At 52.4% G+C, this 26,036-nt stretch overlaps 2 protein-coding genes across 7 annotated transcripts in view; one reads left to right on the plus strand and one right to left on the minus strand.

The window, feature by feature from the left end:
* The window catches only part of Rapgef3 (Rap guanine nucleotide exchange factor 3), a 32,713-nt gene extending 7,407 nt beyond the window's left edge, over window positions 1-25,306 (plus strand). For 4 of the 6 annotated variants that reach the window (XM_050129786.1, XM_050129782.1, XM_050129777.1 and 1 more), the window contains 26 exons: window positions 3,295-3,348; window positions 3,436-3,542; window positions 3,735-3,856; window positions 4,039-4,207; window positions 4,779-4,863; window positions 5,924-5,984; window positions 6,075-6,151; window positions 6,231-6,377; window positions 6,700-6,812; window positions 7,079-7,167; window positions 7,422-7,500; window positions 7,703-7,862; window positions 7,950-8,032; window positions 8,587-8,626; window positions 11,006-11,090; window positions 11,401-11,547; window positions 14,045-14,142; window positions 14,499-14,624; window positions 14,702-14,883; window positions 15,146-15,236; window positions 15,348-15,398; window positions 16,257-16,344; window positions 16,652-16,716; window positions 17,839-17,893; window positions 17,976-18,047; window positions 19,317-25,306. In XM_050129786.1, coding sequence (XP_049985743.1) covers window positions 3,295-3,348; window positions 3,436-3,542; window positions 3,735-3,856; window positions 4,039-4,207; window positions 4,779-4,863; window positions 5,924-5,984; window positions 6,075-6,151; window positions 6,231-6,377; window positions 6,700-6,812; window positions 7,079-7,167; window positions 7,422-7,500; window positions 7,703-7,862; window positions 7,950-8,032; window positions 8,587-8,626; window positions 11,006-11,090; window positions 11,401-11,547; window positions 14,045-14,142; window positions 14,499-14,624; window positions 14,702-14,883; window positions 15,146-15,236; window positions 15,348-15,398; window positions 16,257-16,344; window positions 16,652-16,716; window positions 17,839-17,893; window positions 17,976-18,047; window positions 19,317-19,435 — 2,565 coding nt within the window. In that variant the 3' untranslated portion in view covers window positions 19,436-25,306. The other 2 variants (XM_050129802.1, XM_050129810.1) reach the window with 2 other exon arrangements.
* Window positions 1-26,036, minus strand: part of Pced1b (PC-esterase domain containing 1B) — a 538,744-nt gene that overhangs the window by 13,058 nt on the left and 499,650 nt on the right. The window lies entirely within an intron of this gene.

Here is a 26,036-nt window from a genome sequence, read left to right on the forward strand (position 1 = left end):
TTTTTTTTAATATTTATTTATTTATTAGGTATACGATATTCTGTCTGTCAGGCCAGAAGAGGGCACCAGGCCCCATTACAGATGGTTGTGAGCCACCATGTGGTTGCTGGGAATTGAACTCAGGACCTTTGGTAGAGCAGGCAATGCCCTTAACCTCTGAGCCATCTCTCCAGCCCCCATTTCTATTACTTTTGTATAGCGCCACAAGGTTGTGGCTTACCAGATAAAGTTCTGTCTGGTATCTGTCTCTTTCGGTGGCTACATGACATCTCTCTGACTCTTCTGCCTTCTTTCTCTCAGTATTCAGTTTAGTTCCTCCCCCCCCCCCGCTCTAGTCTTCCCTGCTACAGGCCCAAAGTAGCTTCTTTATTAACCAATGGTAATAAAACATATTCACAGCATGTAGCGGGAAATCCACGTTCGTAGGAAAGTACAAAGAAGAAGAAGAATGCTGGATTGCTGCATTAACTTTTGCTGAATGGTGGCTGCAAGGCAGGGACCATTCCATGGCCTTGAGATTATTAGCCTATTTCAATAATACAATAACTCTCTGGGATAGGTTTCTCCTTCACGGACAAGAAGTTGGTCCACAGAGAACTTAAGTCAGCATAAGGTCACATGCACCCTGGCTGCCATGCAGAAAGCAGCATTTGAGCGCAGGCATCTGGCTCCAGTGGCCACACAGGTACCCACTACTGCTCATTCATAGTCCTCTCCCAAGTCCCCAAGGTCCGCATTCACAAGAGCATTGAAGGTGCACAGAAGGGCTATGTTAACAAGAATGTCCCTTGCTCCTGAAGGCAGAATGTCTCTGCCGTTTCTGTGGCTGTGACCTGCCCCGAGGAAGTCCAGGGGTTGAACTCAAAAGAGATTACGGTAGAGCTATCTATGCGGGGGCTGTGGACTCAGACAGGCTCTGGTGTGAATGCTGTTTGCCACCTGTTAGCGTGGGTTATGCAACCCTTTTCTGGCTGTGAAATAGAATGCAAACACCTGCTTCACATGGAGATGACACCTGAATCACCCCTTTCTGAGTAACTGTGTGACCCTAGGCTCTGAGGGCTCTGGTAACTTTGGCTCTGAGGGCTTCAGCTTTTTTAGTAAGATCACATGCCTTACGGTTGCACTCTCAGGCTACTGCCCTTAGACTCCCATGCCCGTCCCTTGGGGTAGGGCAGGAAGTGACCAGCTTGGTCATGTGGCCTCCTAGGTCAGGATAATTCCAGGAAGGGTTGGCTAAGGGATGGCGCTTAGTGGGTAGAGTGCGGGCTTAGCATGCTCGGAGCCTGTATAGTGGCAGTTCTTGATATCCTAGCACTGAGGAAGTGAGGCGAGGAGATCAGAAGTTCAAGGTTATCTACAGCTACTTAGTGACTTCAGCCTGGGCTGCAAGCAACCTTGCCTCAAAACGGCAACAACAACAACAAGGAGAGACTGAAGAGATACAATCACCACCACCGGAGACTGAAGAGATGGCTCTGTGGATAAGAGCATCTGCTGATCATGCAGAGACCCTGAGTTTGATCCCAAGTAACCCTGTCAAGTGTCTCACAATGACCTGTAACTCCAGTTAGTTCCAGGGACTCTAATACCCTCTTCTACCTTCTATAAGCACATGCATACGCATACACAACACACACATGCACGCACACACACAAACACATACAAATAAATCTACCAACAGTAACAGAGCTCACGCTAGAGCCTGGACTGTAGGCACCAAAGGGAGCTGGGGCAGGAACTAGGGTGACTTGGGCATTTTGACATGAATAACAAGAAGTCATTAGCACTAGGGCACTGTTTGTTCCAACACAGGGCCTGGCTGGATAGCATTCCTGCCCTTCCTCCCTTCCTGGCTCCTCCTCCGCATTTCCTGTCCTTAAGTCTCTAGGGTTGTGTGTCTGGCACTGGTCTGGGCCCCCATGACCCGGGCAGGGCTACCCTTGGGACACCTAGTGACTTCAGCTCCATGCTGGGCTAGGCACCCATGCCAGACCTCCAGGCCTTTGCCTGGGTATAGTAACAAAATGTCTGTGCCTGAGACCTGCTAGTCTCAGGGAGAGGACTTGGATTCTAGCTCCCTAGCCAGTGCTTTTCCAGGTCCCTGGGTTCTGGCAGGTGAGATGGCTGGAATGGGACAGGTAAGGAAACCGTTTGGGTGGGAGCTCCAGCCTACCCGTGACTGGCTAGCAGTCCTGTGCGTGCATGGCTGCCTTATGTGGGTACTCGAATTCACCTCGAGACTTGTTGACCCATAATTCCCTACTCTGCCTACCACATCTAGGATGCAGTGCTATCAGGGAGGTAGACGTGCTTTGTGGGCTGAAAGGGGTGCCTTTGAGGGCTCAAGACAGCAGGGCACAGAGCTGTTCATAAACTCTCCGTTTTCAGATGGTTGGAAAAGGGGGTTGTGAGGGGGTCTTTGTGGTGATATGCCAGGGCACAGGTGCCCTGGAGTCCCTGGTGGCAACAAAGCTACCGAGACCCTTGTTAACGTGTGTTTCTATGGTAAGTCAGTCTTATGGGTTGCTAAGGCTTTACCCTCCCTAAGAGGGCTGTGGCCTACAGTATCTCCTAGAAAGAAACAAGCCTTCCAGCCACAGCCCCACCTGCGCCTCACTGAATAAAGGGAGCTACCATAAAAGCACAGCCATAGGCACAGCAATGGTTAAACAAGGAATCGGTGCCGACCGCCGGGGCCTGCCGAAAGCTCGTGGGTTTCTGTGGCTTGCTCTTTAGAGATCTCATACATAGAGCTGTTGTTCAGGATCGCACCATCAGTGCAGAGTCTGGCTCCAGGGTTTATGTGTTCATTAAGTGAGCCACAGCCCTCCAGAGTGCCCTGTGTTCGGGCACGGAGCTGAGCTGGGGGTCAAGCCTATAGTCCCAGCTGGGAGCTGGTGTTCCCAGGCCTCCCAAGATGTTCGTGCCCTGGCCTCTCATGAATCTTGTGTCATGTGTTCCAACTTCCTCCAGCGCCACTCCCACCAACCACACACAGGGCCTGTTTGCGTGGTAGCCTGAGCATGGGTGGACCCTGGGTGAGCAGCATAGGAGGTCTTGGGGGCTATCACCCGCAGCACACCAGTGTGGGATAAAACTGTCATCTGAGAGGGGCAGCAGCATGGGAAACAGGCAGTGTCTTGCGCACTGGGCAAGCGACAACTGTGCATTTGTGGTGTAAAGGCTCTTGGATGAATTGAGGCCGAGACTCAGGCGAGGGAAGAAGGGAGAAAGGCGGGATGGGCCCCACTTCCTTCTCTCTGATCTGCAACTTCTCCCTGCTGCCCTCAGACACCACTCACCAACAGTGAGGAGTCCCTGGACTTCAGTGTGAGCCTGGAGCAGGTATGAGCAGAGGAAAGCAGAACTGGGAGGGGGCAACAGGCTGCGGGGTTCAGGCCTAAGTTTGCCACCACCCCCACTTCATCCAAGGCCACCACAGAGCGCGTGCTCAAGGCAGGGAAGCTCCTCCACCGTCATCTCCTGGCCACCTACCCTACCCTCATCCGAGACAGAAAATACCATCTCCGATTATACCGGTGAGCGGCAAGTGTGGCTCCTGCCTGCCCTTGATGGTTACCCTGGCAGTTTCTGTCCCTGCTCTCCTCCAGGCATCGGGGCCCAGCCCTGCTATGTAGGGGAAAAACTGGGCTTGGTCCCAGACGGTGACTTTGGATAGAGATCCTGCTCACTCCCACTTTGATTGTCTGGCCTTATTCCATTTCCCACAGGCAATGCTGCTCTGGCCGGGAGCTGGTGGATGTGATCTTGTCTCTGGGGCTTGGCGTCCATTCACGGAGCCAAGCTGTGGGTGTCTGCCAGGTGTTGCTGGATGAGGGTGCCCTTTACCATGGTGAGCTGAGCTCAGATTGGCCACTAGGACTGGGTGGGGGTAGGGAGGGCTGACCTGAGGACTGGACTCTATTGGGAACTCTGGTCTGGAGGGGCTATAAGGCATGGTGAGGATTTTCGTATGAAGTCCAATACCTGGCCTCATTTTCTCTTCTCTGCCTTGCCTGGGCCTTGGCTTCCCAGTGAAACATGACTGGACCTTCCAGGACCGAGATGCCCAATTCTATAGGTTCCCTGGACCAGAGCCAGAACCCGCGGGAACTCATGACGTGGAAGAGGAGCTTGTTGAGGCAATGGCTCTGCTCTCGCAGCGAGGGCCTGATGCCTTACTCACCGTGGCCCTCCGGAAGCCGTGAGTAAAAAGCCCTGCCCTCAGTCCCCACCCCACTTTCATGTGGCCTTCAGTTATACCCCAAAGGCGCTCACTTTCACCTGGGGGAGAGAACCTGGGCAGGAGTAGAAGCCTGAACTCAGCTCTCATTCTGCCTTGGACTTGCCATGTGACTTCAGCCCCCACATCCTAGGCTGTTTCTCCTATTCTTGCGGGTGTTGGGCCAGAGGGTCTAAAGACCCCCTCCCCACTGACAGAGGGTGTGGAGTTTTGACTGAGTCAGGGTTCAACTTCTAGCCCAACCAGCTACTCACCGGGTGACCTTGGGCCTCTTCAGCCAGCTTCCTCTTCTGTCAAGTGAGGACAGCAGTGCCCACATCATAGTTTGAGCATAGAATGAAATAGCGCGTGAAAGGTGCTTGCACAGTGCCCAGGACCTGGCCTCACCCACAAAGCCTGTTATTGATAACAGTGGATTGACTGATAGTTGCGGAGTTGCCATCTGGCTCCAGGTCCCAGGCCCCAGCAGGCAGGTGGGGTAGCTCTTCTCTGGCTGTGGCCCCAGTTCTCAGGACTTCCTCTGCTCCTCCAGCCCAGGTCAGCGGACAGATGAAGAGCTGGACCTCATCTTCGAAGAGCTACTGCACATCAAGGCAGTGGCCCACCTCTCCAACTCCGTCAGTACACACACGGGCTTGCCCTTAGCTAGACCTCTTCCTCTGGGAGCCCCCGGGCTCCTACCGCCTACTGCTGGATGGGGCGCGCACGCTTGTGTGTGTGTGTGTGTGTGTGTGTGTGTGTGTCTGTGTGTGTGTGTGTAACAGTTCCCACCTTTTCAAGCCTGTGGCTTGAAGATTTCTTCTCTCTCTCTCTCTCTCTCTCTCTCTCTCTCTCTCTCCCCTCTCTCTCTCTAATTTTATTTATTTGTTTGGTTGGTTGGTTTTGGTTTTTTCAAGACAGGGTTTCTCTGTAGCTTTGGAGCCTGCCCTGGAACTCGCTCTGTAGACCAGGCTGGCCTCAAACTCACAGAGATCCGCCTGCCTCTGCCTCCTAAGTGCTGGGATTAAAGGTGTGCACCACCACTGCCTGGCTTCTCTTTTTTCATTTTTTTTAAAATTTCCCCTACCTTTTGTTTTTGTTTTGTTTGTTTGTTTGTTTTTTGAGTAAGAGTTTCTCTGTGTAACAGCTCTGGCTGTCCTGGAACTCGTTTTGTAGATCTACCTGGCCTCCAACTCAGAGTGTGTGGGTAACAGGCATGCGCCACACACCTTGGCTTCTTTTTTTCCCCTCCTTTTTATTACAATTTTAAAATTATTTTATGTGTATGGATATTTTGCTCACATGTATGTCTGTATAAACCATGCATGCCTGGTGCCTATGGAGTCTAGAAAAGAGCATTGGATCCCCTGAAACTGGCTGGTTACAGATGGCTGTGAGCTGCCATCTGGATGCTGGGAATCAAACACAGAGCCTCTGGAAGAGCATCCAGTGCCCTTAGCCATTGAACCGTCCCTCCAGTCTCTCTACCTAATTTCTTACTGTTAGCCTTCAGTCTGAATCTTTCCCCACCTCCTTGGCCATTTTTTTTTTCTTTACGTTGTCTCTGGCACATCCCAGAGATAAGCAGCCTGGCCACACGCCATCCTTCAGTCCCTTGTCTTTGGACTTGCCCTCTCTCTCAGCCTGTCTGTCTTCTCCCCAGGCTGACACTGTTGATCTTCCTTCTCCCACCCCTAGGTGAAGCGGGAATTAGCTGCCGTTCTGCTCTTTGAACCACACAGCAAGGCAGGGACTGTGTGTAAGTCGGGTTGGCCACAGGGTCAGGGGCCATGGGGCGGTGGTGGGCGACAGAAGAGGACAGGACTGATGTGATCTGTGCTTCTGTCAGTGTTTAGCCAGGGGGACAAGGGCACCTCGTGGTACATCATCTGGAAGGGATCTGTCAATGTGGTGACCCACGGCAAGGTAAGCTCTCCCTCCAGCCCGGCACAGTCCCCCGGAGGGGCTGGTGCTAGGGTGGGCTGTGACTGAGTCCTGGCTTCAGGGGCTGGTGACCACTCTCCACGAGGGAGACGACTTTGGACAGCTGGCTCTGGTGAACGGCGCGCCTCGGGCAGCCACCATCGTCCTCCGAGAAAATAACTGTCACTTTCTGCGTGTGGACAAGCAGGACTTCAACCGCATCATCAAGGTGCCGTGGGGGCGGGGGGGGGGTGAGGACATGGCGTGGTGTGGCCCAGGGTCACGGATGTCCGTGAGAGCTTGTAAGCAGACTTGGGATCCGGCTGGGAGTGGACACCTCAGTTTGGTGTGAGAGACCAGGGACTGGTGGGTGGCAGAGGCTGGGATTTGGGTCTGGGGAGGGGTTGAGGTTGGGAAGTCTGATAAAGGGGAGTCTTGAGAAGAGCTGAGGGGCCTCAGGAGCCTGCAGGCTCGGGGTTCGGAAGGGAGGTGGTACAGGAGGTCGGAAAAGGAGCCTAGGGCATTGGACACCTGTGTGGCTCCTTCTCCAGGATGTGGAAGCGAAAACCATGAGGCTGGAAGAGCATGGCAAAGTGGTGCTGGTTCTGGAGAGGAGCTCTCAGGGCACCGGCCCTTCCCGCCCCCCAACCCCAGGCAGGAATCGGTAACAAGCCCGCCGAATCTCTCCCTACACCGCTCCCCACTGCTCCCCACTTACACACCTCCCCCACCTTCAGCCTTTTGCTTCTTTCTCATGCCGTGTTCGGGGGTAGGAAGCACTGAAGGGCTGGGGGGATGTATCAATGCCCCCTCTCCAAGATGGAATAGGGCTGGCCAATCGGGAGGCGGGATGGGATCAGTGATTGATGTCTATGCGGACGGAGTGATGGCGGAAGGGCATGTGCCATAGTCGGACTACTTTTCCTCTAGGTATACAGTAATGTCTGGCACCCCAGAGAAGATCCTAGAACTCCTGTTGGAAGCTATGCGGCCAGATTCCAGTGCTCATGACCCAACAGGTAGAGTCTTAAGACACTACCTTTCTCTGAGTCATCAGGAGGTCACTGCGGCCTGACCTCATCAGGGGCTGGATTGGTCCATGTAGGCAGTTGGCAGGAAGTGCTCCTGGTCAGGGTGGAGAACAATGTAATAGAGGCTGGGCATTGATTCCCTTGCTTGTGCCGTACTTGGGGATATGTGCTCCCGCTGCTCGTATAGCTGTGCTATGACTTGGCTTCTGAAGTTCCTTCCTATCCCTAACCCTGCCCAACAGAGACATTCCTCAGTGACTTCCTGCTGACCCACAGTGTCTTCATGCCCAGCACCCAGCTCTTCACTGCCCTCTTGCATCAATATCCTTCCAGCCCCGGGGCAATGTGGGTAGGGGAAGGGATGGTGTGTGGCAGAGAGGGAAGGAATTTCCATCCAAGTGACTGTTGTAACCCCTCCCCGATGCCCTGAACATACCTGTCCCAGTCTGGTTCTGCCCCTCCTCTGCTCAGGGGTGGTTGGTGGCCTTAGTGGCACGGTGTGCTTCCCTTGACTGGTGCCCACCTTCCATGTGGAGCCGGCAGAGCCTGCTGGAGGCAGCGAACAGGAACGAAGCACCTATGTCTGCAACAAAAGGCAGCAGATTCTGCGGCTAGTCAGCCAGTGGGTGGCCCTGTACGGCCCCATGCTCCACTCAGACCCCGTGGCCACCAGCTTCCTCCAGGTACCTGGGGAGTGCAGCTGGGCTGGCTGGGGTACCGTGAAGATACAGCAGCAGCCACCCCAGGGGCTAACGCTCAGCTTTTCACAGAAACTCTCAGACCTGGTGAGCAGGGATGCCCGGCTTAGCAACTTGCTGAGGGAGCAGTGGCCAGAGAGGAGGCGGCATCACAGGTGACCCTCTGACTGACGTTCGTCTGTCCTCTTTGTGCAGCACAGGCTGAGCGGCTGGCACTGGTCCATCTGGGTCTAGGCCACCTGGCTTATGTCAGGTGTTCTTGTCAGCCCCATTTCATTCCCACACACGCTACAGTCATTCATAGGCTCATCTATATGTTGAATGCACCTACATGTTCACGTCTTCCATTTGACCAGTTGCTATGGACAATGGCACCAATTTCCACGCATTCTGTCCATCAACTCCTTTGCATTACCTTGCCTCCCCAGACATCTGTGGGGGCAATTGGGGTTCAAGGGCAAGAGCTCATTCAGATTCCTGGAGCCTGTGTCTCCCTCCTGCTTCCCCCTCTCTCCTGGAAATCACAAAAGCCAGTCCAGGTCTTAAGTGCATCTTGCCCCCTGCCCTGTGTACCCTCCCCTCTGCATCCTTCTGAGCTTCTGGGGAGGGTGAGATGGGAACCAGACCACTGTGGCCACTGACCCTGAGAGGCGTCCTGCCTGAGGGTTTCTTAGGGGCCCTCTCACCTCCTCTCTCATCCTCTCTGCAGGTTGGAGAATGGCTGTGGGAACGCATCTCCTCAGATCAAGGTGCCTGCCCTGCCTCTTGTTTTTCCCTCTGCCTGGTCCAGCTTCTTCCCTCTGCCCCTCCTGCCTCCATGCCCATCCTTGACCTGTGATGGGTACATCAGGGGAGGTCCTGTTGGAGAGCTACAAGCTTACGGGGACACTTTCATCCCTTCCCTAAGGGGCTTTTATTCCTCTGGGAGATGGTTCGTGCCTGCATTTGTAGCTAGGAGATGAGACGGGTGGTGGCGTTCACTCCTGGGACACAAGGGTTTCTGGTGGGTGGTATTACAGGAGCTTAGATAGTAAGCTCCTGTGGCCAGCCCACTCCCAGATGAGAAGTTGCGGCTGGTGCTAAGATCTGGTTGAAGACTAGTGGGAGAAAGGACTGGGGAGAAGGTAGGATGCATTGGAGAAGAACAAAGTCAGTACCTTAGCTTCAGCCAGCCCCGTCAGCCAGAGGCTCTCACTGGCTCCTGTCTGCTCTAGTCAAAGCTGGCCCCACCTCAGGACCTTAGCATTTAGCCTTTGCACAAACCTTTCTTTGGTTGCTCCTTTGCTTTCGCTCTTTGTTCTGAACAGAGTCAGAACGTGAGTTCCCGAGAGGTCCTTCCATTCCCCATCTGGAGCATCCCCATGTGTCCTCTCTGGTTCCTTCCAAGTTTTCTTACCTGCGGACTTGACTGTTACCTCAAACTCCTTATACCCAGGGGTCCCCTCATCCAACCCTTTACTAGTCTCCTTGCTGCTCGTCTGAGACTAGGCTCCTCCCACACTGCAGAACTCGTGGTGTGTGGTATGTTCCTGTCTGTCACATCCTGTCAGGATCTCTACTTGTTTTACATATGGCATGTGACTGACACCCGGGAATCAATGTCAGTCAGCCGGCATGTCAGACACTGAGCTGGATGCTGGATGGTGTGGCCATGGGTTCACAGTCACTTGTGGGCCAGAGCTGTGAAATAGTCTCCCAATGTGTGAAGTCATTGGAGCCTGAGAAGGCAAGAGGAGAAAGCCGACTTATTGACTTACCATGAGGGCTTAGAGAAGTGTCCTGGGAGCTGAGCTGAGGACAGATAGGGCCCCAGGGCAGCACTGGAGGTAGTGAGGAGGCCAGGATGGTGGGCAGGGGGCCAGATTGTCTCCTCCCAGGGTCCCAGCTGTGAACCGTTGAGAGGTTGGAGGAGACAGTGATGACTTCTATCCCTGGCTCAGTGTACCTCTCTCTGCTCAGGGGGGTTAGAGGAAGTGAGTGGCTGGACCTGAGGGCTGGGGGAAGTTTAGTGAACTATTGTAGTAGTTAAGAGATCATCCTGGGAGCTGGAGAGTTGGCTCAGTGATTAAGAGCTCTGACTGCTCTTTCCAGCGGTCCAGAGTTCAATTCCCAGCTACCACAACAGCTCAGCTATCTGTAGTGAGATCTGATGCCCTCTTTTGGTGTGCAGGCATGCATGCAGATGGAGCACTCACATACATTAAATAAATACTGGGTGGGGGAGAGGGCACTGGGGACTCATTTAAATGAAGAACCCAGAAGGAAGTGACAAGGTCTGGGGAGCAGGGAGGAGCCTGAACCCAAAATTGCAGAAAGTAGTGAAGGCAGGATGTGGGAACCCTGGGTGCAAGAAGTTTGGGGCAATGAGTCAGGAAAGGGAATATAACTTTAAGAGCCCTGGTGAACCCACAGGTGGTAGCATTTTGAACATTGTCTGTGGCACTCGCTGTGTGGACTCGAGGAAGCTGTCTAGGAAGGGACGGGGAGCAGGGGACCAGCTCCATTTAGAGGCAGAGAGGAAGTACTGGATTTGGAGAGAGTATCAAGGCCAGATGAACTCACTATAGGCCGGCCCATCAGAAAGGGTATCTGGTCTCTGTCAGGGCCGCTCCTGGAGGACACGGGCACAGACGGAGCATAGCAAGTTTCTAGCCCCATAACAGTTGCTGTGTGGCCTTTGACATATTACTTAACTTCTCTGAGTCTCATTTATCACATCCAAAAAATGAGGATTAAAAATACTTTTCTCCAAGGGCTACTGTGACTATTTCAGTGCCCAGAACAATGCCACACTTTGTAGCAGATGCTAAGTGGGGAAAGGAGAGAAGAAACTGGGTCCAGGCATTTTTATCCCAGAACAGCTCTGGCCCTGTTTGTGGAGGTGGCTGAACCGTTCCCCTCCCTTGTCCCGCCCCATGGATGACTGGCCTGCATTTGACCTCTGTGTTTCCTCTTGGCTGGCTCCCTGCCCTCCCTCTGTTTGGATTCAGATGACCAACCTGCAGAACCCCTGGGCCTTAGGACACTTTGGGGTCGCTGCAGGTGGTGACAAAGGCCCTCCCTGTCTCTCCCTGCACATTTCTGAATGCTGAAGCCTTGTCTTTTTTTTTTTTTTTTTTTTGTCTCAGGCCCGGAATGCACCTGTTTGGCTCCCTGGCCAGGAGGAACCCCTCCCAAGCAGCACTGGTGGCGCCATTCGAGCTGGGGACAAAGGTGGGTGACTGAGCAAGCCAGGCGTGGACTGACGTCAGCATTGCTGTCTCTGCCTCCCTTGCCCAGCATGAGGGGTGGCAAGGAGTGTGGTCTTCCCCAGGGCCTTTGCTATAGCTGCCAGGCAGGTGGGGGACCTCTGCTACTTCCCTAGGCCTGGGGCTCCCTGCTGGGCCCTCCCACCAGCCTGGTGGACTTCTTAAATTCTCTTTTCTGGACTATGGGAGTCCTGCTACTGATCTAAGGCCTTGCTCCTTATGGGGTCGGGAGACCAGGCACCTGCTGACCCATCTCGGCCCTTCCTCTTCTCCAGTCCCCTATGACATCTGCAGACCCGACCACTCAGTGCTGACTCTGCAGCTGCCTGTGACGGCCTCCGTGAGAGAGGTGATGGCGGCTCTGGCTCTTGAGGACCACTGGACCAAGGGGCAAGTTCTGGTCAAGGTCAATTCCGCAGGCGGTAAGTTGTGTCTCTGGACTCTCCACCCTGGGAGGGCGCACTCAGATCCACACCGATGCCCTTGAATTCAGACCGTTATATTCATGCCCTGCACTTGTGGTAAGATTCCCACATCTCTGGCTGTGACTCCCTGCACAGGGAGTGTGAGCTCTCTGTTTGGGCTCACCACCTGTAAAGCACAGACAAAGAGATGCTCTGCCCCTCAGAGCATCTGTGAGGCTTGAATGAGGAACGTGTTTAGAATGGTGTCTGATATGTGTCACTCTCAGACACTCATTTATTCCTAATCACCGTCTCTCAAGGGGAAATTTTATCCCATTTTTTTTAACCATGGAAACCAGAGTTCAGAGAATCCGGCGTATTCCCCGAGCTAGTAGCATTAGCGAGCATGTGGCTAGTCTTTGGTTTAATAGTCCTCATTCATTAAGCCATTCAGCAGATTTCCTGGTTTGCTTTCTGTTTTTTTTTTTTTTTTCCAGTGAAGAGCATGATCAAAATAAACGTGGGGAGGCAAAGGCTTCATTTTACAGCCCATCGTGAAGGGAATGAAGAGAATGAAGGCAGGAACCAAAGCAGAGGCCACGGAGGAGTGATGCTTACCGGCTTGCTCCCCCTGGCTTGCTCAGCCTTTCTTACACCGCCCAGAACCACCTGCCCAGGGTAGCACCGCCCACAGCAGTCTGGGTCCTCCCAGATCAATCATTAATCAAGAAAATGCCCCCCCCCAGACTTGCTGCAGGCCACTCTGACACAGGCATTTTCCCAAATGAGGTTCCCTCTTCCAAGATGGACCTAGCTTGTGTCATTGGCAAACCAACTAGCAGAGCAAACACTTTAAAAATTAGTTTCTTTTTTATAATTTTTTATTTTATGTGTATGGGTGTTTTGCCTAAATGTATGGTCTGTGCACCACCATACATATGTTTGAGTCCCATAAAAGTAAGAAGAGGGGGTTGGATCTCCTGAAGAAGGAAGTCCAGATAGTTGTGAGACACCAAGTGGGTGCTGGGAATCGAACCCAGGTCCTCTGGAAGAGTAACCAGTGTGTTTAACCACTAAGCCTCCTCTTCAGCCCCCACAACAAACATTTCTGAGGCCCAGCTATGTAGACACAATGTGTTAGGTGCTTGGATTACTACAGAAACTACAACCGATCAGCGGGATGGTGACAACAGACTGGACTCCCAGAGCTATGTGAGAATTTAGCTCTCATTCTCCAATTTAACCTCTAACCAGCTGGGGGACCCTGGCCTCTCTGTGTCTCCATTTCCTTGCCTGTCCAGTGGGCATTATCCCTGTAATGTTATGAGAGACAGAAAGAGCTGTTGGACTACAGATACCCACAAGGCATGTCACCCAGAACCTAGTGCATCTCTCCATAGACGGTCATCCAGGTTATCAGGACCTGCTTTTGGAGAATTTGGTATGTTAAAAAGCCACTGTTACCCTTGAAAAGTGTAGCCTGGGCCTGATGGCCAGAGCCCAGCAGTCAGGAACTGGGGTCCTCAGGGAACTATGGCAAGGCGAGGATAAAAGCCCTCTCCCACAGTCATCAACACTGTAGCACACCTGCGTGCTCAGCTCTAGGAAGCACTGCCCCCTCGTGGTTACCTGGTGAATTACCGCGGGCCAAAGTCTAGTTTATTGAGACCCTACTGTGTGGCCGTCATTTTCAGATCACCGATGAACACCTATCCAGTAACCAATGCTCTGTTACAAATCTCCCTAAGTGTACATTTGCTTATAAGTTACATATAAAAAATCACATCATCAACATGTAATTATAAAACTACACACAAACTAGAAAAGCAGAACAGGTGAGAAAATGGATTAATTAAATCGAGGAGCTGCTTCTTCTCTGGACAGATGTGTAGTCTTGTATGCTGGACTTTGGTAGCCACTGGCCAAGGGTCTGGAGACTCGAAGACTCAACACCTTGTCCAGCACAGTCAATGAAAGCAACACCAGGAGGTGTCTAGGGTGTTTCCTAACTGTCAGAAGGCCTTTTTATACACATCATTTTCTTGCAGTAGCCATGCTTCTAAAAATGACCCAGGGGGGTGGAGAGATGGCTCAGTGGCTAAGAGCACTAACTGCTCTACAGAGGACCCAGGTTCGATTGCCAGCACCTACACTAACAACTGTAACTCCAAGATCTAACACCCTTACACAGACACACATGCAGGCAAAACACCAATGCAAATAAAATATTTTTTTTTTAAAAAAAAGTGACCTAGGACATAGCTGGAGTGAGTCCTACCATCTTTGATTAAGGAAAGAAGAAGCTGAGGGTCAGGGAAGTTGAAGCCTTTGTAAGACTGACCAGTCTCTGGGGCTGTAGGCAGTGTCCAGGTGTAGGCCTGTACACCTACCTGTACGTCTGGAGTCTCTACTCAGCCACTGCCAGAAGAAAACTCTCAGATAGGCAGGGGCCTCCAGCTGGCCCCTGGCCTCCCTCCCAACAGCCTCTCCTCAACACTGCCTCTTGCCTTGGCAGATGTCGTTGGCCTGCAGCCAGATGCCCGCGGTGTGGCCACATCCATGGGGCTCAACGAGCGGCTCTTTGTTGTGGACCCACAGGAAGTTCATGAGCTGGTAGGGACAGGCAGGTTGCCAGAGCCTGGGGAGCTGTGGGAGGGCCGCAGAAGAGAGAGGGGGGTGTTCGGCTCTGCCTGCTCCTGTGTCATCGTGGGGAAGAGAGAAGGAAGGCCTCAGCATCTGTGGAGAGTCGGAGGAGAAGAGGGGCTACCCTAACTCCAGAACCGTAGGGGCGCAAGCTGGAGTTCCAGCATGAGAGAGTCGTCAGTACAGTGACCCCTCAGGAGAGCCCATTTTCCAGACCCAATAAGCCCCTCCACTTCAAGTGCCTTGTCTGTCCACTGCCCCTCTGACCACAGATAGAGCCTTTGTCCCAGGTCCTCCCCGTATCTGAGCACTCTTTCCCCCGGCAGACCCCACACCCCGAGCAGCTGGGGCCCACTCTGGGTTCTTCTGAGATGCTGGACCTAGTGAGCGCCAAGGACCTGGCAGGCCAGCTGACAGAGCTTGACTGGAGCCTCTTCAACAGGATCCACCAGGTGCAGGGGGTGGAGACCGGGGGGGCGTGGCCAGGACGCCAGGCCTAGCACGCTGACCAGGCCTCTGCCCCATCCAGGTGGAGCTGATCCATTACGTGCTGGGGCCCCAGCACCTGCGGGATGTCACCACCGCAAACCTGGAGCGCTTCATGCGGCGATTCAACGAGCTGCAGTATTGGGTAGCCACCGAGCTCTGTCTCTGCTCCGTTCCTGGGCCCCGGGCTCAGCTGCTCCGGAAGTTCATCAAGCTGGCAGCCCAGTGAGTGCCTGTTGGGACAGTGTCCTGTGTGGAGAGATGGGGTAGAGAGGGATAATGGGATGTGTGGAAACAGTGGCCCTGTGTTGCCAGCCCTGTGGCCGCCCTTTCTTAACCCCCTTGCCTGCCCACTGTGTTGCCCAATCTGCCTTCTCTTTGTTCCCGGGTCCCCAAGAGCCTTTGCTTTCTAAGCCACCCACCCTGCCAAGGCAGCTCTGGGGACATGACTGCTTCCTCTGAGGGTGCCTGGGTCTTGTGCTCACAGCCTCAAGGAGCAGAAGAATCTCAACTCTTTCTTTGCGGTCATGTTTGGCCTCAGCAACTCTGCCATCAGCCGCCTGGCCCACACCTGGGAGGTAGGTGCACAGGAGGATCCGATGCCAAGGCCAGGTCTCTGCCCTCCTGGGGGATGTCTAGGGTGGCTCTGTCTTCCCAGTCATGGCCCCTCATCTGTCTTACCTTTACAGCGTCTACCCCATAAAGTACGGAAGCTGTACTCTGCCTTGGAGAGGCTTCTGGTAAGTGCTGGCCCCGTCTCTGCCATCTCTGAACACTGAGTCTTAGCCTTCCACAGCTTTCAGTGCCCATCGAGGGCCTGAATCCTTCTGGCCTGTGGTTGTGGAAGCTGGTGGAGGGTGTGTGGCATAGTGATGGGGGGCCTTGTGGTATATTGTACCCCTTGGTATTCACGTAAGGGATATTTGCCCTGGATATGAGACCACGGCAGGCCCAGGGATGTCCTGGGTCTAAGATTCTGGTGTGGGGTGTGAGAGGGGGGTCAGAGGATGCCAGACTCTGTCCAAGGGTTCAGGTTGATGGCCAAGCATGACAGCAAAGACAGGTCTGTGGTCTTCTGTTCCTTGAGGCTGTGAGCAGAAGAGCCACTGTATGTCAGATTGGAGGGTCGCTGTCCCCTTGAGGACCCTCGAAGGGCTTGCAGGCCGAACCTTTAAGATGAAAGTGAGGAATGATGTCAGCAGAGCTTCCTGGAACCTCTGAAGGTTTTGTAGAGTCTAGAGAGAAGAGCACCAAGGTGTTTTCAGTCTTATGAGTCCTCGACAAAACTGGTCACCTCATGGAATGCAAGGGGTTCCGAAGAGTACAGCCACCGGAGAGACAGAGAGGCTGAAAGAGGTTTCCCAGAAACCTTCAGGCCTCTGACTAATCACCGTGAAGACTCCCTGGGAGCATTGGGAACTTAGGAAGCCAGTCCTTGACCCCCTTTGTCCTACCATAGACCTTGCCTCAGCAAGACCCTGTAGGAGGGGGAAGCTGGCTTGGAGCCTCTCCTATGTGGCCTGGGACCCAGGAGAGGATGGGTCTGTGGTAGGCCATCATGTGCAGGACTCCCTCAGGGAAGCTTTTTCTCCTCACAGGACCCATCGTGGAACCACCGAGTGTATCGGTTGGCACTCACCAAGCTCTCCCCTCCTGTCATCCCCTTCATGCCCCTGCTACTCAAAGGTAGGACCTGTGCTCTCTTCTCTGCTTCCATCCCGGGAACATTCATGTTCCCTCAGCACTCTCTGACAGCTGAGGGGCTGGTATACAGGGAGCACCGAGCTAAGTTAGGAGGTAGGACAGGAGCATAGTAGGGCTGCACCGAGAGCTGTGGTTGAAATCCCAAGAGATGTCAGCGCATTGGGATGATGTGGAGGTTGCTGGAGGCCAAGGATGTGGGTGGGACAGGCCCTGTGATCCCTGTGATCCCTGTGGTTGGCTCCCCACCTTTCCTGGAGGGAACCTGTAAGTGAAGTCATCCCCTTTGCAGACATGACCTTCATCCATGAGGGAAACCACACGCTCGTAGAGAACCTCATCAACTTTGAGAAGATGGTAAGTGCGAAGAAAGTGGGCTTCCACTTCCAGTGCAGGTTGGCAGTATGACAGTTGCCCAAGAAGGGTCGAGTTAGGGGTCAGCTGATAGAGTCTGAACCCCGGTGTGCATGCAAGTGATCCGAGTACATAAGAGGCTGAGGCAGGAGGATTCTGTGTTTAAGAATAGCCTGGGCTATTGAGAGACCTTGTTTCAAGAAAAATTAAAGGGGCCAGAGAGATAGCTCAGCGGTTAAGAGCACTGGCTGCTCTTCCAGAGGTCCTGAGTTCAATTCTCAGCAACCACATGGTGGCTCACAATCATCTGTAATGTGATTTGGTGCCTTCTTTTGGTGTGTAGGCATACATGCAGACAGAACACTGTATACATAGTAAATAAATCTTAGCCAGGTGGTGGTGGTGCACACCTTTAATCCCAGCATTTGGAAGGCAGAGGCAGGCAGATCTCCATGAGTTCGAGACCAGCTTGGTCTACCAAGAGAGTTCCAGGACGGCTATGATTGTTACACAGAGAAATCCTGTTTCGAAAAAGTAAATTAGAACAGAATATTTTTTAACTTTTTATTGATTTTATTGAACTATGCATTTTTCTCTGATCCCCTTCCCTTCAACCCTCTCCCATGGTCCCCATGTTCCCAATTTACTCAGGAGATCTTGTCTTTTTCTACATTCCCATGTAGATTAGATCCATGTATATCTCTCTTAGGGTCCTCATTATTGTCTAGGTTCTCTGGGACTGTGAATTGTAGACTGGTTTTCTTAGAAGAGAATATTCATTATTAAATCACTCCTCCCTTACTCTACTGCACATGGGAGGGAGGGTCTGCCTTCCTATTGGAACTGCTGGGATGACAGTCCCAAACATCACACTGTTCAGTAAGAGTCCCTTCTAACCCTTATCTCTTAGCCTTCCCTAATCGCCAGCTGCTTCCCTGTCTTCCAGCTGCTGCCTTGTTGCTTTTGAGCATCTGGGTGTGTTGGGTTGAAGCAGCCTTCACCCTGTCTTTTATAGACCCCTCGTCCCTAGGAACGTGGTTTAAAGGGGGCTTGACTCCCAGCTTCCCATATGCAGGCCACGCTCTGGGCTCACAGGCAGATCTCATGTCTTTGTGTCACCCACAGCGAATGATGGCCAGAGCCATGCGGATGCTCCACCACTGCCGGAGCCACAGCACGGGTAAGAAGTGGTCCTTCGGTGCCCAGGGAGGCTCAGGCTCAGCATGGCTCTCTCCCTGACTGGCCTCTTTCACCCCACCCAGTGCCTCTGTCACCACTCAGAAGCCGAGTTTCCCACATCCACGAGGACAGCCAGGCATCAAGGATTTCCACATGTAAGTGATGGGACAGGGGTACTGGCAGTAGATGGCATAGCCAGGGGTGGAACCGGATGCTTTTGTACAGTCCATTGGCACTGTATGGGACAGGTGCTACCTCCGGCCTGTGTATTTATCTGATATGCCTTGTATGTGGTTAAAGAATAGTCATAGCATACGGTTAGTATCACGATGCCCATCCCGTGTTCACAGATGCTTCTGCTGATAATAAATTGAGCCTGTGGCTCAGTCCAGGTAGAACACAGATGACAGCTTGGTTCTCCACTGTCCACTCCCTCTCCCCCCACAGCTGCCATTCTGGTGAATTTGGAGTTACTCTCTCTGTCTTGTATTTTGTTTGTTGATCAATTGATTGATATTTAAGACAGTCTTACCCCGTAGCCCAGGCTAGGATTCCAAGTTTGTGCCATAACCTGTGCTTTTGTTTTTTTAAATAGCCTTATCTCACACCCACATGCTTCATACATATTACAATCAACTTTGTTCAGGTTTTATTCTATTTATGTATGTGTGAACATATGCACGTGTGTAGGGATGGATGCACACATGTATATGTGTACATACGTGTGCAGTGGTCAGAGGACAGCCTTGGGGGTTGTTCCTCAGGTACCCACCCTCTCCTTTTTGTGAGACAAGCTCTCTCACTGGCCTGGGATTTACCAAGTAGTCTCGGCTGGCTAACTGGCTGCAGAGATCTGCTTCCTTCTACCTCACCAGCATGGGGTTCAAAGACTCTTGCCGGTTCTGAGGTTTGGACTCAGGTCTTCACGCTTGCAAGACAAACAGTTCATACCTTGAGCTAGCCATCCAACCTTTAGTTGGTTTGTTTTTGTTTTCTTGACCTTTTTGAGCCAAAGCCTTTGCTGGCCTAGAACTTGCTATGTAGCCCAGGTTGGCTTCAAACTCATAAAGATTTCCTTGTCTCTACCTCCTTGGTTCTGGAGTAAAGGCACACACCACTATTCGTGGCCATTTTTTTTTCTTATCTTTTTGAAACAGGACCTGGAACTGTCCATCCTCCTGCCTCAGTTTCTGAAGCTTGGGATTATAAACATGTACCACCACATTCAACCTGTTTTAGTTCCCTTTGAACTAGAGAACGGATACTATGTCCTTGGAATCCAATGGTGGTGGTGGGGACTAGTGTTAAGAGGATGCAGGGTTGGGAATGGAAGCCCGAGAGCTGAGGCTGCTCCCTGGAGAGGGCAGCGGTGGGTTTGGCGAGGTGGCGATGGTGCCCCCCATGATGGCTCTCCTTTCCCCCAGGCTCTGAGCAGTCCCTGAGCACCCGGAGTCCAGCCAGCACCTGGGCTTATGTCCAGCAACTGAAGGTCATTGACAACCAGCGGGAACTGTCCCGCCTCTCCCGGGAGCTGGAGCCATGAGGAGGGACTGGACGGAGCAGGCACTTCTCTCAGAGAAAGCCAGAGCCTGTGGGGCCCAGAGAGGTCCAGAGGCCAGCCACAGCTGGGCAGGGCTCTCCGTGGAGCGGACTGAAGGCCCTGGAGTGGGCAGTCTAGAGGCAGCTGGCCCCTGTGAGGACTGTCAGCTAAGGAGATCTTTGATGTGGAACTGAGCTGGCCATAAGGCCAAGGAAAAGGGGACATGGAGGCCCTGGAGTGGGCAGGGGAGCTGGGAGGTGCAAGGACTCAGAGGTACAATAGAAAGCTCTCCCACCAGGCTTTTTACACCATCTGTACATACAGCTGTGCCGCCCAGTGGTCGCCAGGCCCCGCGCTTGTGTTTCACAGGGGTCAGAGAGCTCACATCTGCACCATGTGTGTGCACTGGGTGGGGTCTTGCCTAGGAGAGGGTGGGGGAGTTTGGCTTTTCTCTCCACACATCTGAGATAAACAGTTGGGTGTAGGCAGGGCTGGGGCCTAGAGTGGTGGTCCCTGTGGAGCAGCCTTGTTCCCATAAATTAACAAAGATAATGTGTGTTCTGTGGCCTGGGCGTGTGACAGGGAAAGCCGGTGGAGGAGGAATTTGTTCCCTGGGTACAGAAAGCAGCCCCACCACCTCGGGCTGGGCTCCAGGAAAGCCAACTGTTACCCAGATGGGCTACGGTGCTGTCCTGGGCACTCTGGGGATCATCAGCTCTCTGCCAAAAAAGACTATAAAAGTCCAGATGCAGCTAGCATCCTCTACCTCCTTCTTCCCAGCTCTGCTCTTGATCCTGTTGGGTGCTGTGTGTGCTGAGCAGAGGCCTCATGAGGGTGAGGGAAGAGACATAGGCAGAAGACATGAAGGCATAACCGCACCTGCCTAGGCAAAGTTTCATGCCTGGAAACTCCATTCCAGGATGCTGCCCTCTCTGCTCTCCTTGTTGGGAGCCTGGAAGCGCTAGGCCAACCTGAAAGAAACCCCACCGCCTCCACCATGACCCTGAGTAAACTCCAGGGCAGCCAGGACTCTCAGGCATCTGGAGGAGGTATGCTTACAGAAGAAGGGCCGGAGGCAGCAAGGGCAGCCCCGCACTCCTCCTGCGGTGTAGCAGCCAGCTCAGACTTGACATACTCCGCCTCCCCCTGGTCTCCACACACTGCCAGACTCTTCAGCTGGAGGCCACAGAGGCTATGTCAGCTGATCCCAGGAGAGGTCCATGCTGTTGGCAGGGAGCCAGACAGCGCAGGTCTAATGAGCCTGAGCACACCAGTGTGCATTCTTCGCCTTCATTTGCCCAGCTGTAAGGTGGGCATGATAGAGTCACCAGTGACAAACAAGGCAGAAGGTCTCGCCTCCTCCAGAGTGACTGTCACAGATCTGTGTCTGTGACCTGGGGGACAAGCCGCATCTCCGGGAGTGGAATCCAAGACAGCTCTCGGGTTAGAACCAACTGCTGGGATGACCAAACCAGTTCTGTTGCCCGTGGGCAGGGAGGGAGAATCTGAGGGTAGCATCCTGAGCTGAGCAATCGTGATCCGAGCCCAAGCCTCCGTGAGTCAGGAGTCCCTGAAGCTTTCTTGTCTCCTAAGCCCATTGTCAGTGTTTTCGGTGGAGACCGTGCCGGTCAGTCTCAGCCCTTTGCCATCTCCACAGACTCCAGGGTGAAACCAACCCAGCCTCCTTCACCTGCTTTTATTCCTTCTCCCTGGTCATACTTACCTTCTGGGCTCCATATGGGCCTCCCAACTGAGACAAGCTGCAGCTTCCAGCCAGTCTACCTCAGTCTGGACCTCTTTGACCCTGCTGGGAAAGATTCCGGCAGGAGAACAATGCCCTGGACACACAGGGGACATAGACTTGGGAGTGGATGTATGAGCCAGGTCACTGCCTAGGGCACAGGGGACTGAGGAAGAGTCCAGGCTCCTGGTGGCTGTCTCCTGATGTTCAGGCAGAGGGTGGGAAGCTGCTCCTGCTCCCTGGCTTCCCAGACTGTGTGTATCCGTGGGTGGTGGAGGCACCTGAGGCCAAAATAGGAGGGGAAGATCACAGGCTGCTTAAGAGAGACTGAACAGGGAGGGGGTCTTTAAAAACAACTTGTTACCTAAAGAGGTAGAACAGAGGTGTGCGTGTCTCTGTGTCTGTGTTTCTTGTGAGGGAAAACAGCATGCGTGGTCATTGCGCATGCCTGTGGCCCTCCCTGTCTCCCATATGGTTCCCTGTAAGGGCTACAGCCATGGGCCAGGCCAGGCTTGGACTTCACCAAGGGAGGTTATGCTTCTCTAGCCACGCACAGTGCCTGGTGAGAGGGCAGAGGGGTTGGAGCCAGCCCTCCCCATCCTTCAAGCCTTATTGCCCATCACAGGAGGAGGATTGGCACCAAACCTGTGAGCCAGCTCAGAATTAGGCTGGGTGGGAACGGGCCTGCTTCCACAGGGTTGTTGGCTCTGTGTCCCCAGCAGTCCTGAACTGAAGAACACTCACTCTGCTTCCCAGGTAGCAAAAATTAGACATTTTGATGTCGCTGCTGCTGTCGGTAAGATTTGTCAGGGTAATAATAGTCTGAGATTTGAATAGTGCCTCTGGCCTCTCTCCATCACACTTTCACATCTACGGTCTTATTTTTATCCTCATGACAGAATAGGAACTACAGGTTATTTTTTTTTTTAACCTTGTTTCATAGTCAGAGGAACTGAGGCACGGAGAGATTTGCCTAAGGTCACCTAACGGCTTAATGACAGGGTGGCTACGGCAAGTAACTGCATAAGTATCAGCCAAAGTAACTGCATAAGTATCAGCCGTGTCCCCGGTGTGTCCAGTGTCACCTCCCTGGATCCCATTGTCTTCTGTAGGAGTAGCCCAGATGTAGAGCTCTTTCTCCTGTCTCTGTTGCTAGGATCTGGTTTTCAAGGCTGCAGTGGGGGTCTGTGAGTGGGGTCAGTTGCCCTTGCCTTCACAGATCGATTCCCCACACCTTTCAGAAGAGGAACTTAGAGGGTAATAAAAGCCCTATACTGCCTAGTTCACCTCTAGCCCACCAGAAGATCTGAGGCCCACAACTGCTCTTGCATGGAAACCCTCCCCCGATCAGCCTGCAGAGCCCTGCCTCTTGTCGAAGATGCTCCAAGTTCACCACTATTGGGATCTGCCCAAATTTCAGACAGGTGTGGCCGTCGGTGGCTGGTGCCAGCTCTGCTCTTGTTCATAAGTCCCCTCTCCCACACGCCCACAGACCTGAAAGGACCAGAAGAGGGTATTAGATCTCATTATAGATGGCAGTGGGTCACAATGTAGTTGCTGGGAATTGAACTCAGGACCTCTGGAAGAGCCATCAATGCTCTTAACCACTGAGCCATCTCTCCAGCTCCCAGCCTCACATTCTTACATGATATGCTAACTTAAAGTGATGCTGTTGATAAGCAAAGTGTCGTTTGTCTCCTGCAAGATATAGTGTTTAAAGAACCCTCATCCTTTGCTTACCTCTTAGGTACTGTCATTCCCCAAAGCCCGCATTAGTGGGCTGGTCCCTGAGTCTGCATGTGTGCAGGGGTGGATGGCTGCCTGCTTGCTTTTCTACTCTTTGATCAGGTTGTCTAGAGAAAGACTTATTGTGTAGATATTTAGCCTAGGAAGATTCTAATGAATATTTCCAGTGCTCACTGGGGGACAAACAGAGTTGCTCCTAGGCAATAGCAGTAGAGGGGTCCTGGGGCAAGGCCCAGGGTGTGACTTGGAGAGATGGAGTGCTTCAGCAGCTCTGGGGACTAACAGGATGGGGTGGGGGTGGGGCAAGACAGCCAGTTTCACCTGACTCTGCCAGGAAGACCTGAGATGCACCCAGCATCCTGCACGGAAAGGCTCCTGGTGGGCCTCTTGTGTCCTGTCTTCACACCAAGCAGCTGCAGGTGAGAACAGTCAGTGCTGCCACAGCGGTGTTAGGGACATTGGACTTCCAAGGAATAAGCAATGGCTGCAGGCTGCACCTCAGAAGTCAGAAGGGGGGCTCTAACCAGGAGAGTTAGGCAGTGCGACTCACTGAAGGGCCACTGAACCCGAACACCAAATATGAAGGGTCCTTGTTTTACATTTAAAATTTACATTTATTTTTAATACATATATGCTTTATGTCTCTATTTTAAATCTCTTATCTATCTATCTATCCATCCATCTTCTGTCTTTCTGTCTGTCTGTCTACTTATCTGTCTATCTATCTCTACCTCTCTCAAAAAGAGGTTTTCTCTAGTCATTCTGTCTCAATTGAGCCTCCTCTCACTTGAGACTAGGTCTCGTATGTTCTAGACTGGCCTTGAACTTAATACATAGCTGAGGATGATTTCAAATTTCTTTTAAGGATTGATTTGTTTGTGTGTTTATTATTTGTATATACATCCACTTGTGTGAGCTTTGTGCCCAGAGGAACTCATGGAGGTCAGAAGAGGGCATCAGATCCCCTGGAACTGGGGTGAGTCATGGGCAGTTGTGAGGACCCCGCACCAAGCCCAGGTCCTTTGCAAGATCACTAAGCACTTTTTTTTTTTTACATTTTTCTTAGCATACATTAATCATACACAATTGGTTTCATTGTGGCATTTTCATTCATATATTTGAAATGTTTTTTTTTTAAATCATAATCACCCCCATTTCCTGGTCTTGTTCCCCTCTCACTTCCACTAAGAACTTCTGATTCTCCTGCCGCTGCCTCCGGAGTGCTGGGCTCACAGGCACTCAGCTTAAAAAGTGCTTAGGGCGGGCTCTAGGACTCATGTGCCTACCGAGCTTCATCCCTGGCCCCTACTTTATTCTTTAATTTTACCTAACCTAGTTTTGTTACACACGAGGCACTGTTCTACAGGTTCAAATATGAAGTCCCTCAGTCCGATGGCAGCCTTGCCAGGGTCTCTTGCTTCCTTTATTTTGTATCTGTAAGGGAAACTGAGGATGGGAAGATCAGGAAAGCTGCGCAGGATTGGACAAGGCGGTGAAAGGCGGCAGAGCTGGGATCACAGAGATGTTTCAGCTTCGGGACCAGTGTCCTCGCACTGTGCCCCAGTGGTTCAAACCAGAGCTTCAGGTGTGATTTCCCAGTGTCCTCCATCTCTCAGATGCCAGCTAGCTCACTATAGCCGCTGTGCTGTCACGTCTGGCACAGTGACACTTTGTTCTTACCATCTGCGAGGAGCATGAATGAATGAATGAATGAATGAATGAATGAATGAATGAATCCGTGAGAGAGGCGAGATTCCTCATAACCTGACTCCCTAGCACAATAACCACGGTCATTTTAACAGAGTGAGTCTTCATGTGTGGGTCAGGAACCGCTCCTGCCAGTCCTGTGTACCGTCACCATCCTTAAGAAGCCAGAGCAGGTCTACTGTGCCAACACACCTGGGGCAAGAAGCTGGTGAGGTGCCTCCTGCCAGCACCTGGCTCCTGGTCAGCCTAGGGCACGTCTGTTTCTCTCTTTGTCTCACCTTTGCTCACAGCCCTGCTGGCTCCTGGAGGCTCCTTATCTCTGTCTGCCAGGCCCATCCACGTCTTTGTATGTTGCTGAGCCTAGGTGCTTTCCAAAGCGGGTGGAGCCTGCAATAGTAATTTTACTTCATCATCACTGTTGAGGAGCAGAAAAAAAAACATTGGCACAGTTGCTTACCATTCTGCAAGTGTTTCAAGTCATTACTCTGGAACCCAAAAGAGTACGAAGCTATGTCATAAATTTAGAAGCCAATAGAATCCTGGGTTCTGTCTGTCCCTGTGTTGACCACTCCTTGAAGTCATAGTGCCAAAACTAATGCCCTGGTGGTGTGTTGGTTTGATGCTGCTCCAGCAAAGCACTGGACAATGGATATGTTTATAAAGAAAAAAAGTGAAATTTTTTTTTTGCTGTTGTTGTTGGTTTTGCTATGAATCGTTTAACAAACATTCATCTTGATATGTATATTTTCTTGCCTCACCCTCCAGAGTACTGGGATTTTAGGCATGCTATGGAGGCTAGACGTGCAAGATGGAGTGGTTCCGTTGTTTCAGTCTTTGGGGAGGACCCGGTGGCACCATAAGGAAGTGCTTGTAAGAACCAGATACCTGTGTTCTAGATGAGGAGGAAAGGCCGTGCTTGCCTTCTGCATCACAGCCCCCTAGGGAGAATAATCGTGGGGGTCCTCTGGGAACTCCCTAGTCCCTTCTGCCGACAGCTGACATCATCCCAGTGACCTCCCATGCTCTACCTCTCAAAGGCCCCCCACCTCCCCATCAACACACCTGGAAGAAACCTCCAAACCACAAGCCCTCGAGGGACACATCACAACCCAGCCACAGTGGGGGGCAGTGTGTGTGGAGGGGGTTCTTGAGAGTTTAGATCCCACCCACAGTTTCCATTGGTCATAAATACATATGCCAGGAGGCCCTTACCTGGCAAGTATAACCCAGCACTTGGGAGATCAGGAATTCAAGGTCACCCTTGACTTCATAGTGAGTTCAAGGTCAGCCTGGGCTACAAGAGACTGTCAAAAACAAACAAAGACACAAATGTACACATAATAGCAAAAAGCAATTCTTTCTTTTATAAAAATACAACTTGGGCATGGATCCCTGGACCCCACTTCCACC

Source organism: Alexandromys fortis, unplaced genomic scaffold (genome assembly GCF_014885135.2).
Source record: "Alexandromys fortis isolate MF-2015 unplaced genomic scaffold, M_Fortis_MF-2015_v1.1 scaffold_28, whole genome shotgun sequence".
NCBI classification, from domain to species: Eukaryota; Metazoa; Chordata; class Mammalia; order Rodentia; family Cricetidae; genus Alexandromys; species Alexandromys fortis.